We start from the raw sequence: 14,836 nt of genomic DNA, 5'->3' as shown, positions 1-14,836 counted from the left end.
TCCTCCTCCTCCTCCTCCTCCTCCTCCTCCTCCTCCCTCCTCCTCCTCCTCCTCCTCCTCCTCCTCCTCCTCCTCCTCCTCCTCCTCCTCCTCCTCTTCTTCTTCTTCTTCTTCTTCTTCTTCTTCTTCTTCTTCTTCTTCTTCTTCTTCTTCTTCTTCCTCTTCCTCTTCCTCTTCCTCTTCTTCTTCTTCTTCTTCTTCTTGGCAGCCAGTGTAAGGTAATTCATTCTTTCATGGAACAAATATTTATTAAATCTCCCAATTATGTTGAGCAGGAAAAGGTAAAGAAAACACACGGTCCTTGCCCTTAGGAGAGTGACTAATAGACGTAGCAATGTAAATGTACTGTGCCAAGTGCTCTGCAGGAAATACGCTGAAGATGCAGAGGAGGGGCAATGAGGAGTGGTGCTGGATAGAGTCATGGATCATGAAAACTTTCTGAGAAGAACCAATGCTTGATCTGAATCTTAAAGGACATGTAAAAATTAGTCAGGCAAAGCAGCAAGAGACAGAGAGAATGGTGTTCTGAGCAGAAGGAAAAACAAGTGTAAAAGCACAGGGGCATGGTGCATTTGGGGAACTGCAATGACTTCCTTATGGTTGGCTGGAAGGTGAGTGGGATGAGTGGTAAGAGATGGGGCTGAAGAGGCAGCCAAGGCCAGACCATGAAATTCTGGGAGATGGGCTAAAGAGTTTTGATTGTATATTCAAATTGTGGGGATCCATTGAAAAACAAGGCTAGAGCTAGTTGTAGAGAAGTCACAAATATGTGTTATTCTGATAGGGTGAGGTCTGATTTGGACAAAGATAAACCCAAAAGCAGGATGATCATCTAGAGGAGCCTTCAGTGATGCCGGGAGGTGTTGCTGAGAGCTGAACCAAGGCAGTGTTAGCAGGTTGAGGAGGAAAAGCTCAACTAGCTGAACTGTAATGGAGGAGAAATGACCTACAACTGTTGGCTCCCTGAAACTGTTGGGTGAGGGAAAGGGAGGTATGCTGGATGCCCCATCTTCCCTGCCTGGGGTGGGTGTTGTCATCCTCCATGAGGGGAGATTTGGGAATGCAGGAGGATCAGCAGGTTTGGGAGTGAAAGACGTTAAGAGGTTGTTTTAGATGTGTTGAGTTCAAGGCAGCTAAGAGGAAATAAACATCCAGTACAGTTGAGCATATGGGCCACTGTCTTCTGAGAGTTATGGGCTAAAGCGGAAGGTGTGGAAAAACTATTTCTCAATAACCCTTGAAGCTATAGTAACCTTGAAATCACCTAGGGATGAGTGTGAGGAGAGATTGAGGCTGTGACATTGGGGGAGTGATAGTGCTGGAGCATTTGGAACACTAGGTGGCTGTGATGTCATGGGAGTCCGGGTCCATTTGACTATTCTACATAAAGTTTAATTGATTAACTCTCTATTTCAAGTATTCTTTTTTTTTTTTTTTTGAGACGGAGTCTCGCTCTGTCACCCAGGCTGGAGTGCAGTGGTGCCATCTCGGCTCACTGCAAGCTCCGCCTTCTGGATTCACGCCATTCTCCTGCCTCAGCCTCCCGAGTAGCTGGGACTATCTGCACCACGCCTGGCTAATGTTTTGTATTTTCAGTAGAGATGGGGTTTCACTATGTTAGCCTGGTTGGTCTCGAACTCCTGACCTCAGGTGATCCACCCGCCTTGGCCTCCCAAAGTGCTGGGATTATAGGCATGAGCCACCGCACCCGGCCCCATCAAGTATTCTTTAAATACCATTTTATGACTGTAATCAAATGAACAGAATGCATTGAAAGACAAATATATTTAAATATTTATTCTAATTAAATGTCTAAAATCTTGATGTGTATTTCATAAAATCACACTGTGAGTGCTACATAGAGTGCAGTGTTAACTCTGCCAGTAGGTGCCACTAAAAGTACCTGGAAAACGATTCTAAGGAATAATCATAGGAAAAGAAAATGAAGAGTGCAAAGGCTTGTAACTTTGACTTGAATCTATTTCTCTTTAAAATTACAGGATGGTTCAGCAATTTGCTGTGGACTTTGAGAAGAGAATTGAAGGGTCAGGGGATCAAGTAGATACCCTGGAACTCTCAGGTGGTGCTAAAATCAATCGTATTTTTCATGAACGCTTTCCTTTTGAGATAGTAAAGGTTTGTGTCAAACGTTATTTTTTCCCTTAGTTTCACTTCATTTCCGTATTCTGTTTTATACAACTCAATAAAATATTGTGTGAGTGGTATAGAACTAACATAGTTCTTTGAACAAAACCTCCATATTCAGGTAATGAAATTCAGGAGAGAAATGTGTTCTTACTGATTATTCTGATTTTATTTAATGAGTTTTAACTACATTTCAAACACAAATACTAATTGAGTTTCCTATGATGTTTGTTGTCTAATTAATTTAAAAATATTTCTTAAGCATATACTATGCACCAAATTTCTAGGTGCTAGTGATTAAGACAGGCAAGGCCCTTGCTTGTCTAGTGGGGAAAGACAGAAAATTAACAAACAGACAAAATAAGAAAGTTGCAAATGTTTTTATGTAACATGATATAAAAGAAAGGGGCCGGATGAGCCACTGTTAATGGAATAATCAGGCAAGTTCTGTCTGAGCAGGGGACATTTAAACTGTGCCCAGAATGGCATGAAGAGGTCAGCTGGGTAAAGCTCTGGGGGAAAGGGGTTGTTCAAGGCAGAAGTAGCAACCTTGGATAAGACACTAAAGTATGAAGAGATGTGGCTGATGAAGGAGAGGGGCATGAAATGAATTCAGAGAGGGAGGAAGTGTCCAGTTCACACAAGGCTTTCTAGGTTGAGGTAAAGTCTATGCTGAACAATGGGAAGTTACAGGAGGGTTTTAAGCAGTAATGGGACTTGATTCGTTGATGATTTTAGAAGAATAGTATACCTGCTGAATTGTAAAGAGCCAAGAGACGTGAGAACAGTGGGTCAGACAAGGGGTGGATTCATTTTCTGTGGGGTCTGAAACTTCTACAATTTTGCAGGTCCCCTTGAAGAAGAATACAAAATTATAAACACACAGTCAGGCACAGGGTCTTGGAAGAGGCTGGTGCAAGGGAGAAATGCTGAGAATTAAACTTCTTTAGCTTTCCAGTAAAAGTGCTCCAGCAAGAAAGGATAGAGAGAGATGGGTGGCTTTGGGGTTTTGGAGATAAAGTTGCTAGGGCTTCGACTGAAATGGGGGAATGGAAGAAAGATAAGTTTTTAGATGACTTCCTAGGTTTTGGCTTTCACAGCTGAGTGAGTGGTGGTGCCCATCAGATGAGGGAAATGAAGGAAAAGCTCTGTTTGTATGGAGAAGTGAATTAGGAGTTCTGCTTTGGATGTGCAAAGTGTAAAATGCCCAATAGGCAGTTGAGTGGTTTTAGGGACCATGCTACTAGTCTCAAACAGAGAGGCGAGTGCTTATGTCTTCGTGTGGGAAGCAAATGGGTAAATAGATAGTTTCATTCAAATGTGCTAAGTAAAGTGATAAACTTCAGCACAAAGTGCTATGGAAACACAGCCCACAGACATGAATCCCAGCTCAAGTGTGTGAAGGAGCCAGGCTTCTGAGCTGAGTTTGGAAGGATGAGCAGCTAGTTAAGCAGGAAGAGGTAGGTTACAGGAGGGGGTGATCTAGACAGGAGAGGAACGATAAAGGCCCTGAGCTATGAAGCCATTGGTTGTGGGTAGAGACCTAGAGCAATTCGTCATTCCAGGACATAAAGTATGAGGGGGAAGTAGACAGACAATGAAGCTGGAGAGGCCAAATCTCAGAAGTCAGGGCTGAACTCAGTGTTCTCTGGCCACCCCTTCGAGGTCTAAGCTCTGTGACACTTTGATCCTACTTCCAAGTAGATTTGTGGTACCTTGGGCTTCTGAGAAATGTTTGTACAGTAATCTATCCTGTGTTGTCTTTTTAAAATAGCACTAATTTTCTTTTACAAAGAGGTCTTTAACTCAAATGGTTTAAGTGGCCAGGGACAAAAGACAGTCATTGTTAATTTCAGGACATCTGTACTGCTACTGCACATCAGGTGATACCCTCATTTATGCATTCTCCTGTGCCTTCAAATTTACCGTATTTAGCAAAAGAATGAAGAATTATACATTTCAAATGAATGGCTAGATTTATGTCCAGAAGGCATCCTTATGCATAGCACTCCATATCTATAATAGAGTTAAAATCCACTGCCCCTAAACTCCCCAAAATCCCTAGTGTTCTGTGTTGCCTTGGACTTTATATAAACAGATGTTTTGGCCATCTGGGTTTAGGTTAGGAAAGACATGAGTATCCACTTATTAATAACGAAGTCAAGTTATTCTCATTCTGTATTGTTCAACAATATTATTCAAAGGAATTAAGTGTCATAACCATGGCTCATTTTGCATCTGCAGATGGAGTTCAATGAGAAAGAACTGCGAAGAGAAATAAGCTATGCAATCAAAAACATACATGGTATCAGGCAAGTGATTCACATTTTTTTTTGTCATCTGTTCAAGGTACCAAAAGAAAATTAATGTTTATAAATAGCTAGGAAACTCGTCTTTTCATCATTGAACAGGGTAGAATACAGAGGTGGGAGTCAGAAACAGGAAATCCTGCTTTGAAGTTTAATGGTAACTTCCTGTATTGCTGTAGTCAGTTTTTTCCAAGTGAAAAAGCAAAAACATCTTCTGCACTTCCAGCCTGTACTCTGCACAATAGGGGATTCACAGATTAGCAAGACCCCATTCTCCAGAGCCTTCGTTTTTCATGAGGGAGGCCAGACATGCTCATAATTAATCATTACTTATACCGGAGAAGGGACAGATTAATTCTGATTAATGTTGTGGAGCAAGATTGGGAAAGATGAATGGAGGTAGTTACTTTCAAGTTTATCCTTGCATGTGGAGAGAATGATTTCAACAGGCTAGGGGGTGTTGTGTGTGCATGTGTGCTTGCGCGTGTGGGGGCATGTATATGAAGTGGGTGGCAGTGTGATGAGACAGGAGAGGATGGAAGGATGGAATGGAGGTTGTTGAGGCTGGAGGATAAAAGAAAGGGCTTTCTGGTGGAAGGTGTGGGATGACCAAAGGTACAGAGATGAGAGGGCACAGCATGTACCCATGGAGCCAGGAATCATGCATGTGCATTGGGACTGTCTTGAGGAATGTGGTCAGGAGAGCAGAGGGACCTGAGCTGGGTGGAGCTGGGGGTGGGGTGGAACTTGTGTCTGAATTTCCACTTGTTTAAAGTGAGTTTATTCTAAATTACCTTCTATCTTAGTCTGTTTGGACTGCTGTAACAAATGACCACAGACTGGGTGGCTTATAAACAACAGAAATTTATTTAGTTTGAAAATCCTAGGTCAGGGTGTGAGCATGGTTGGGTTCTGGTGAGAGCCCTTTTCCAGCCTGCACATTGCTGTCTTCTCATTCTGTCCTCATGTGGCAGACAGAAAGCTAGTCAGCTCTCTGGCCTCTTCTTATAAGGGCACTAATCCCATTCATGAGGGTTCTGCCCTCATGATGTAATTATCCCCCAAAGGCCCCACCTCCTACTACCATCACATTGAGGGGTACGGTTTCACCATATGAAGTTTTAGGGGAACACAAACATTCAGTTCGTAACAATTTCTTTAAAGAACTACGATGAAAACAAATGATTTTAAAATACTTATTTCTTCATTTCATGTACAGAAGGCTAAACATAACTTAATGAGCATATGTTGAATTGTAGTGTCCTTAATTCAAGGAAATAAAACTTAAGTTGCCTAGTACACAGATTGCCTCATATGTAGGAGGTGGCCTCTGCCTGTTGTCGTTTGTGGCTCAGCCTCTGCCAAAGGGCCGAGTTGAGACTATGCTGGGAACAGACCCTGAGAAGGCAAAGCTTGACACTGAGCGTGCATGTGATGAGTGATTTTACAAAGGAGTTATGATGCTTGAGTTGTTTATTGTTTTAAAATTTAGACAATCTGCTCCACAAATCTCAAATAGTATGGGCAGATATGAGTTTACAAAGTGAAGAGGAGAAAACCTCTATAACTAAACCTAATGTTTTTTCTTTTATCATCGATAGGATTTCTAAGCTCCCTATTCTATTTCTTCTACACCAAATCCAGAATACATATGGTGTAGAAACTGTTTTACTTTTTAGCTGGGCAGATCTGGTATTTGGACATGTTTATCTGATAGATGCAGTGGAACCAAATTACATTTTTTGGGTCATGCAGTATTTGAACTCAGCCAAATACAGTATTTTTACTTCACTTGTAAAACTCATTACCATATGTAGCTTTTGTCAAATATAACTGCAAAATCTCAGTAATTCAGAGTTGTTGATTTCTGACTTATATGCCTAACAACAGGAGATTGTTGGTTGTTATTATAAATTTGCCTGTAAGATGATAAGAAATGCACAATGTCCTGAGCTTAAGACATACTCACGGTATGCTTATTTAGGCCTTTAAATATGCTTGGTTTGACAATTTTTTTCCCATTTGATTCCATTGGCTATTTGAGTAGTAGAAGCCCTCTTTGCCCATGAAGGACTTGATGGAAGAGATGCTTTGTTTTTCTCCATTGTTTTGTTAACACTGAATGCTGACTATGAGCAAGGGAGGGAGACGGTCCTTATGGGGCAAATCAAGATAAATAGGGTAACAACTCTCCCTCCTGTGTAGTGATGGGACTAAAACATGTGCCCAGCTTCCTGCAATGTGAAATAGAATGCTGGGCTTCCAAGAAGGAAGGTCTCAGCAGCAGGACTGGGGAAAGACTGGAACTGTAAGTGCTTGCTTTGCATCTGGGCTTTATAGCACAGGTGGGATTTGAATAGACCAAAATTGTGAAGAGCGTGAAATGAACATCATAGACAAAGGCAAAGACATACAATATAAGCAAATGCAAATTGACTAAAACATAGGGTACGCGAAAGGCGAGGAGAAAAGTAACTATGAAGAAAGATTATAGTCAAAGAGTGAAAAAATTTTAATATTGTACTGAACAGTTTGAATTCGATTCATACCTAGTTTGGAGAAATTACCATTATAATATAGTATGATTACTACAGTTAGAAATAGAGGTGAGCATAGGGTGCTAAGCAAATGATAAGAAGGAGCGTTTAGTCAAGATAGTATAAGGGAAGTGTGAAGATTTTCCAAAAGAGGTACTGTAGAATTCAGTTGCAGGAAGAGAAGTTAACTAATTAAGAAGAGGTGAGGAGGGGAGGGAAGAGGGCCTAGGAGTGGAGAGGATCCTGTGCCAAAGCCTGCAGCCTGCCAGCCTTCAGTTATGGCCAAGTCTCAGAGTTCAAAGGCCTCTGTTATTGTAGCTTCTCTCTATTGACCTTTTGTTTAAATTTGAGTAATCATTTTTCACTTTTTATGAAACACATACACATATGCACATGTATATATCTGCTTTCCTGAGTTCCTGTTCAGCATGAGAGAAGCATTGTTATAACACCAATTTGAATTAATTAGAGCCCAAAGGAAGACACTTGTTACTTTGGTTATCATTTGTTATTTTTGTAAAGTCATTATTTAATTTAGGCATCTTGAAATATTAAAATTAATTCATAACTCCCCTTACTGTCTTATTCTCCCAGTACCCCAGGACCTCAGAGTGGGAACTGTCAGGCTGACAGTAATATAGCTGTCCTGGAATGGATAAATTGTATAATCTACTATTTTAATGTATAAAAAGTGAAGCTCACTGGCTGTTCCACAAAGGAAAAGGAATTGACTTTGGAATCTTTTAGAAATAGGAATCTAAATTGAGAACACCATTTCTATTGTAGCATTTCTTTTTATTGCTGTGAAACAGTGAGATAAGACAAATTACAGTTAAATATTAGTTAAGGGTCACAAGATGTACCATATAAACATTTTGGGCACTGTTTTCAGCTAATACTAATCTTCCATAGATTAGAACTTATTATGGTTTAGCAATATTAAAGATATTATTGCCGGGCGCGGTGGCTCAAGCCTGTAATCCCAGCACTTTGGGAGGCCGAGACGGGCGGATCACGAGGTCAGGAGATCAAGACCATCCTGGCTAACACAGTGAAACCCCGTCTCTACTAAAAAATACAAAAAACTATCCGGGTGGGGTGGTGGGCGCCTGTAGTCCCAGCTGCTCGGGAAGCTGAGGCAGGAGAATGGCGTAAACCCGGGAGGCGAAGCTTGCGGTGAGCTGAGATCGGGCCTGGGCAACAGAGCGAAACTCTGTCTCAAAAAAAAAAAAAAAAAAAAAAAAAAAAAAAAAAGATATTATTATAGCAGTGCTGTGGATGGAACAAATCACTATGTAACTTTTAAACTTGGTCTATTACATGCTTAATTTAAAAAGGATGTTAATTTAAACATTTTTCAAAAGATTTTTGAATATTACTCAATTTAAAAAATCTCATGGGCTGCTTGCTTTCTTACCTTCAGGACAGGATTGTTTACTCCAGACATGGCATTTGAAGCGATAGTCAAGAAACAGATTGTAAAGTTGAAAGGGCCTTCTTTGAAGAGTGTGGATCTGGTAATACAAGAATTAATCAACACTGTGAAGAAGTGTACCAAAAAAGTAAGTTGGAATTATTTAACTTTCCAGGACATGGCTTTGGTTTACCAACATTCCCTATCTCATTGCATGATTCTCTTTCCCTGACCCTCACTTTGTTACAGATGTTGTGTGTTTGCCTACAGGGAAGGGTTGTGGAAAATACTGAGTGGGAATTGCTTTCATGGAGGGCAGACATACTGTTTTCTATCATTCCTAATGCGGTGGTTTAGAAAGAGTGTATTTCTTTGGCTGATTTTCCCCTTGTTGTCTTAAACAAATAAATATTATTTCCAAACTATTAGGCAAATGCCCTAAGCTTATTTTTCCTGTGGTGCATGGATGAGGGTAATTGTTAGAGAAGGAAATCATCGATAGTACGTATATCATAAGAAAATTCTTCCAAATTGCGAATATGTATTCCACTTGAGCCTGGGTGTTCTGGGAAGGGGCAGTGTAGTGTAGTGGATAAGAACCCAGCCTTGGAGTTTCAGTGACCTAGATTGAAATCCTGGCTCTGATACTTTCTATGTGACCTTGGGTTTAACCTCTCTAGTCTTGTTAATTTATCTGTCAAATGAGGATGGTGATGATAATAGTAATACCACTTTAGTGAGGATTAAACAAGATGATGCCTGAAACCTATGGGCCACCTAACACACTGATTAACCATAGTTTAAGTGCTCAGTAAATGGTGGGTGATCCATAAATTGCCATTTTAGCAGCAGGGAAGTGTTGAAAAGATTTTCCAAAAGAGGTACTATAGAATTCAGTTGCAGGAAGAGAAGTTAACGAATTAAGAAGTGGTGAGGAGGGGAGGGAAGAGGGCTTAGGAGTGGGGAGGATCCAGTGCCAAAGCCTGCAGCCTGCATAAATATTAATAGATATTTATAAATAGATATTAATAAATAACATAAATATTAATAGATATTCTCTACCCTGAGTATCTATTAAATCTATGCTGTAGAGTGCTGGGGTAAGACTTCCCAAGTAGGAGGACTCCTCACTGAGGAATATGTAGAACATGTGCTGAATTTCTCGGTTCATGGAAGGAATATCTTGTATTGAGAAACACAAAAAGAGAATTAGTGATGGTGTTTACAGTAGGGTAGGTCTAGCCCCCTGACAGTTAACACTCATGCTTTTAATATTTCTCCAAACTATGATAATTCTGTTTTTGTTAGTTTTGTTATCTTTCCCTTTATAGATGGTTACGAGGAGTTACCTTTCTGAAAAACTAGTGGGAAGAAAGAGAGAGAATGAGAGGGACAGAGAATTAGAATGAATATGAATATTAGTTCCCATTTACCTGACAGAAGGGCTCAGGTAAAGAACAGATGTACATAGGAGAAGAGGCAAGTGGGCCGAATTCCTAGATGTGAAGGCTGAAAGAAAAGCAGTAAATGGAACTAGCTTGGGACCCAGAGGTGACTGGGAGTTTCAGACCCCTTTTCTAGAGCTCCTACTGCTCTTCCACCTCATTTCCTAAACTCCTGGTTTTTCTTCTCCAAAACAAGAAGAGCCACAGGAGTAAAGGGACTGAGGGACAGAAAGAAGAATGCACATGGAGTTGAAAAAAATCAATCTTTCTATCGGCTCACCTCTTGGAAAGCTGAAGTCAGTTGCTAACAGTTCTCATCCCTGCTACCCTCACCTACTCTTCAAAATGCAACCTATCATGTCCCTTGTACATTTAAAGCTCTCTTAATTGATCTCTTTGCTGACTTTCAAGATTAACTGATACTGAGTTTCCTAAGGATTGCCACTCTCAGCACACAGATGTGTTTAGCCAGAGGCTTCTCTTTAGGTTGTCCATGTCTCTTACTCCTACCAATTAACCTGTCTTCTTTACGAGGGACAGTTGTGCTGCGTTTGTTCCCAAACCCATTTAGCCAGTCGTACTTATTTGAATAATATACTTTGAATAAACAGAGTAATTAAACTGATCCAATGCAAAAAAGACTTTGAGTTTTGTTTCTATGAAAACTAACCTGAATGCTGTGAGAAGACTTGATAAATGTTAGCTGCAAAAGCTTTGCTATTGACTAGGTGTAGGCAGGATAATGGCAAAAGAATGTGTGTGTGTGTGAGGAGGGGATTGTAAAAATCTGAATAAGTTTGGCAGTCAAATTATTTCACAAGTATCTTCAGGTTCTCCCTCCACTGTAAAGAAAGCAAAACTGGAAATCATAGATGAAGGATGTGGTTTATGTAAGACAGAAGATGCATAACTCCGATCAGCAGATCCATATGCAGAGAACAGACCTTGGCCTTACATCAAAAGATTGGCACATGTGTGGACATTTATGTTTTAAGTTATATAAAGTGTTTATGGTATGCATGAATCTTTCTTTTTTTTTTTTATCATTTCCCATTTTATCCAACCTACTGGAAAGCCAACAGTCAGTTCTGATGGCATGGGATGAGACAGCTTGTTCCCAGACACTTTTTGGCTTCTATTCTTGCTCTCCACCCTTTCCATTATGCTCCTTGGATTGGTCTTCTATATATTTTTACTATCTTCTCAAAACATTTTATAGTTTGCCTTAGATAAACATAAAATCTAGCTTTTCCCCTGAGGTTACTGTTTACCCTTTAGCTTTCTTCAGTGAAGGATATTTATTCTAGCCCAAACTGGAAAAATCTGAGGGCCTTTATTGGGTATGACATTTGCCCACTTCTCCTTTTGTGGCTTCCAAAGATTATTCCTTCACTTTCTCAGTCTTCCATTAAGGCCTAGGTGGTGCCAGCTGTACCTGTTCCTTATATTCACTGTCACCACCAAGTTCCAGGTCACTCCCTTGCATTCTTCAGGATCTTTAGAACCTGGCTTACATTTTTCCTCTCCATCCCCAATTCACCTTCAACTTGGAAGTGTTCAATGTCCATGCGGATATCATGTCCAATGCCTGAAAGCAACTTTTCCTTGAGATCTTTGCTCTCCATTCAGTCTGAGCTAGCACATAGTTTCATGACGTCTGGCTCTTGTTGTCATCAAAAAATGTTTTGCTAGGAAATCGTAAACCCTTTTAAAGGGCCTGCAGAATGCTGATCACCCCCTTCATCCTCTTTAGATTTTAAGCCAATTGGGAAATTAACGGAAAAGCTCTATTTTGAAGGTTTGAAATTTTGTGTCCACTTCACTGCTGACATGTCTAGGTTGGAAAATGTGTCTGGGCCTTGCTGCTAAAGTGGGAGCCTCCTGTTATTTCCCCTTCCAGCATTAAACCTTAGAGCCCATAAGGTGTACGGGTGAGCAGATGTACATCCATCATTAGTTTTCTTATCTATTACTTCAGTTCCACTTGGATTAACTTGGCCACCTTTTGAAACTCCAGGACTGCTAAAATTTACTGCTTGTCTTTATTTTCCTTTCCCCACAGGCTTCTGAAGAGCTTGGAGATATTTGTCTATTTGTGTGAACTGGTGTCACAATATATTCATGGTCTTCCTCTTAGTCCAATTTCAACTGCCGCCCAGTAGTGCTTCAGTATCTTAGTAATTAGCAACTTCCTGTGTTCTCCATGATAATGATGTTACACTTTTAGCACTCTCTTCAAGCCACCTGACTCATCACTTTCATCCTCACTTTCAGTGAAGATTTCGCAGAGAAAATAGGGGCCATAAATGGGCACTATGAAACATTGATTCTTGTCTTCTATCCCTCAAACTTACCTGTATTCACAGCCACACCCCCTTCTTATCCTCTCTGTTGAGATACTATTCCTGACCAAGGGGGTAGGGGATGGTTTCCTATCTGTACTCTCACCTCCTTTGAGGATGTACTCTTTTTAGCCTTTTATTTCCTGAATCATCATCTTCACCATCACATTTTAAAAAATCAGCTTATAAACATATCTATGTCTGTCCAAATTTAAAAAAAAAACAGTGACAAAGACTCATCTGCTGCCCTACTTTTCTCCTTTCATGGTCAGCCTTCTTGGGAAAAAAGTAATTTATGCTTTGCATTTTGCTGTCTCATCTCCAGTTAATTCCTCAACTGAAATTTGGCTTCTAACCCACTATTCTATAGAGTTAATTATTGCAAAGATCAGTGAGAGTCCTGATTGCCAAGCCCAATGGACACTCTTATTCCTGAGACTATATTCCACTCTCTTTATAAAGCTGGCACTCCTCTCTCATGGGCTCTCTTCCCTCTTTCTCTTTATTCCTTCTCCACCTCCTTTGAGCATTCGTCCATTTTTGCTTGCCTCTAAACACTGGGATCCCACAGAGGTTACTCCTGGTTTTATTCTGTTCTTACTATATTTTCTCCTTGACAGATCATGTCTGTGATAGTTCAACTACCACTTAAAATATTGCTGATTCCCAAATCTGTACTTCTAGCTCAAGCCTCTTTAAGGGAGGCTTGACTGCAACTATTCTCTTTTCTTACTTAAAGTGCTGAGCATTACTTTTAAGCCTGAATTACTCCAGTGGCCCCCTAACAGATCTACTTCTAGCCTGGTCACCCTCAAATTCATCTTTGCCACTGCTTGCAAAGTGATTTTTCTAAAAAACAGATATACCTTTTGCCTATATCCTCAAAATTATTCAACGACTTCTCAGAGCCTTGAGAATAAAGTTCAGCTAATTTAGGATTGTATTTAGCTTCCCCGTCTGATCTCTGAATACTTCTCCAGCTATATCTTTGGTCCCACCGCTTGCTTCAGCCATTCTAGATGATTTGCACTATCTTCAAAGATTTTTCATGCCTTTGCCGTTTGCATAAGTGATTCCTTTTGTCTAGAATGTCTCACTTTCCCTCCTGTGTTTACCTGCCATCCCCTCTCATTTTTAGGGAGCCAGCTCAATCATTCTATTTTCCTTAAAATCTTCTCAAAGGGCCTCTGTGAGTCCCTTCCTGGTCTCTCTCCCAACTCCCCTTTTAGTGCTTCTGTTGATACCCTATGTGTATTTGTATCATAGCATTTATGATACTGCCCTGAGATTTGTTTGTATTTATTTGTTTACATATCTCCTCTTGTTGATTATAAGCTCCTTTGAAAAAAAGGCACTGTGTTTTTTATCTTATCTAACTAGACTGTAACACAGTGACCAACTCCACATATGGGCATTTTATAAACGTTTACTGACAATTTAGATGTTCTAAAGTTATCCAGTGGTCACAAATATATATACTTGGTTTTAAAAGAGTATTTTAGCCATTCCTTTTAAGATGATAAAATTTAGGCAGATTTTCTTTCAAACATCTATCCTTTTCCTTATGCTGCATTTTGATGTTTTTCATTTTTGGCCTTATTAGGTATACTTTCAATATCTTTTATTTAAAAACTGGTCTAATTAAAATATTTTGCAAAGCAAAATAATCCTAATTAGAGTTGAGTCTGCTGGGACTTTATTACTTGCCTTCTTTTGAACATGAGCCATAGATAAGGTGACTATGTAATTTATTGTTCAGTACAAGACATTTCTGAGACTTAAAGGGGGTGCTATGAATACTTTCACTGGAGTAATAGGAGTAATCAAAGACTGCCCCAGGCAATGTGAAAATAAGTAATTCCAGCTATATTGTAATTATATATATATTTCTGTTATAGCGTATATAGATATATAAACATAAAATACAGTTTTCATTTACAACTCCTCATGTGATGCCTTATGTGTAAAAACCTTAAATGCTTTTTTCTTCAGCTGCATTAAATAAACATCAGTGAAGAACATATGGGATTTATGTGTGTTCAAACAACAAAACACAAAGCTAGACTCCTAACCTGGGGGAATGCATTTCTTCCCAGATATTTTCTCACTGTTGTCTCTGGGGCACTGGAGGATAAGACAGGAACATTAGAGCTTTATGAGCTATTTGGCTTCATGCCAGGGACATCTCAACTTTAAAATTATTTTGGCGGGCATCTCTTTTCAGCTGCTTTTCCTTACCTCCTCTTCTCCAGTGCATCATCATCACAGGGTGCTGAAGGTCTTTTCAGGAAGCACTGAGAGGAACATCTTGGTTTTTTTAACCACAGTTTAGCAACTGTGACATTTACTGGCCTTTTGGGAAACCGCATTCTTGGATCATTATCATACTAATTAATTGATTTTTTTCCTGTTTAGAAAAAAAAAGTTTTGCAAGGGGGGAAAAAAAGGATACCTTAGTCAGCTATTAGAAATACAGGGAAAGGGCCAGGCGTGGTGGCTCACGCCTGTAATCTCAGCACTTTGGGAGGCCAAGACAGGTGGATCACCTGAGGTCAGGAGTTTGAGACCAGCCCGGCCAACGTGGTAAAACCCCATCTCTAATAAAAATACAAAAATTAGCTGAACGTGGTAGGGGGTGCCTATA

The 14,836-nt window shown here is 40.1% G+C and overlaps 1 protein-coding gene across 11 annotated transcripts in view; it reads left to right on the top strand.

The window, feature by feature from the left end:
- The window catches only part of DNM3 (dynamin 3), a 558,007-nt gene that overhangs the window by 196,404 nt on the left and 346,767 nt on the right, over positions 1–14,836 (top strand). For all 11 annotated transcript variants that reach the window (XR_007721269.1, XM_050767784.1, XM_050767809.1 and 8 more), the window contains exons 8-10: positions 2,001–2,136; positions 4,390–4,457; positions 8,415–8,553. Coding sequence is in view for 10 of the 11 variants with exons in the window: in XM_050767784.1 (XP_050623741.1) it covers positions 2,001–2,136; positions 4,390–4,457; positions 8,415–8,553 (343 nt within the window). In the remaining variant the exon portion in view is untranslated. The remainder of the gene's footprint in view (positions 1–2,000; positions 2,137–4,389; positions 4,458–8,414; positions 8,554–14,836) is intronic.

Source organism: Macaca thibetana, chromosome 1, assembly GCF_024542745.1.
Source record: "Macaca thibetana thibetana isolate TM-01 chromosome 1, ASM2454274v1, whole genome shotgun sequence".
Taxonomy (NCBI): domain Eukaryota; kingdom Metazoa; phylum Chordata; class Mammalia; order Primates; family Cercopithecidae; genus Macaca; species Macaca thibetana.
The sequence above is the reverse complement of the archived record's forward strand: the minus strand, read 5'-3'. Positions and strand labels throughout refer to the sequence as shown.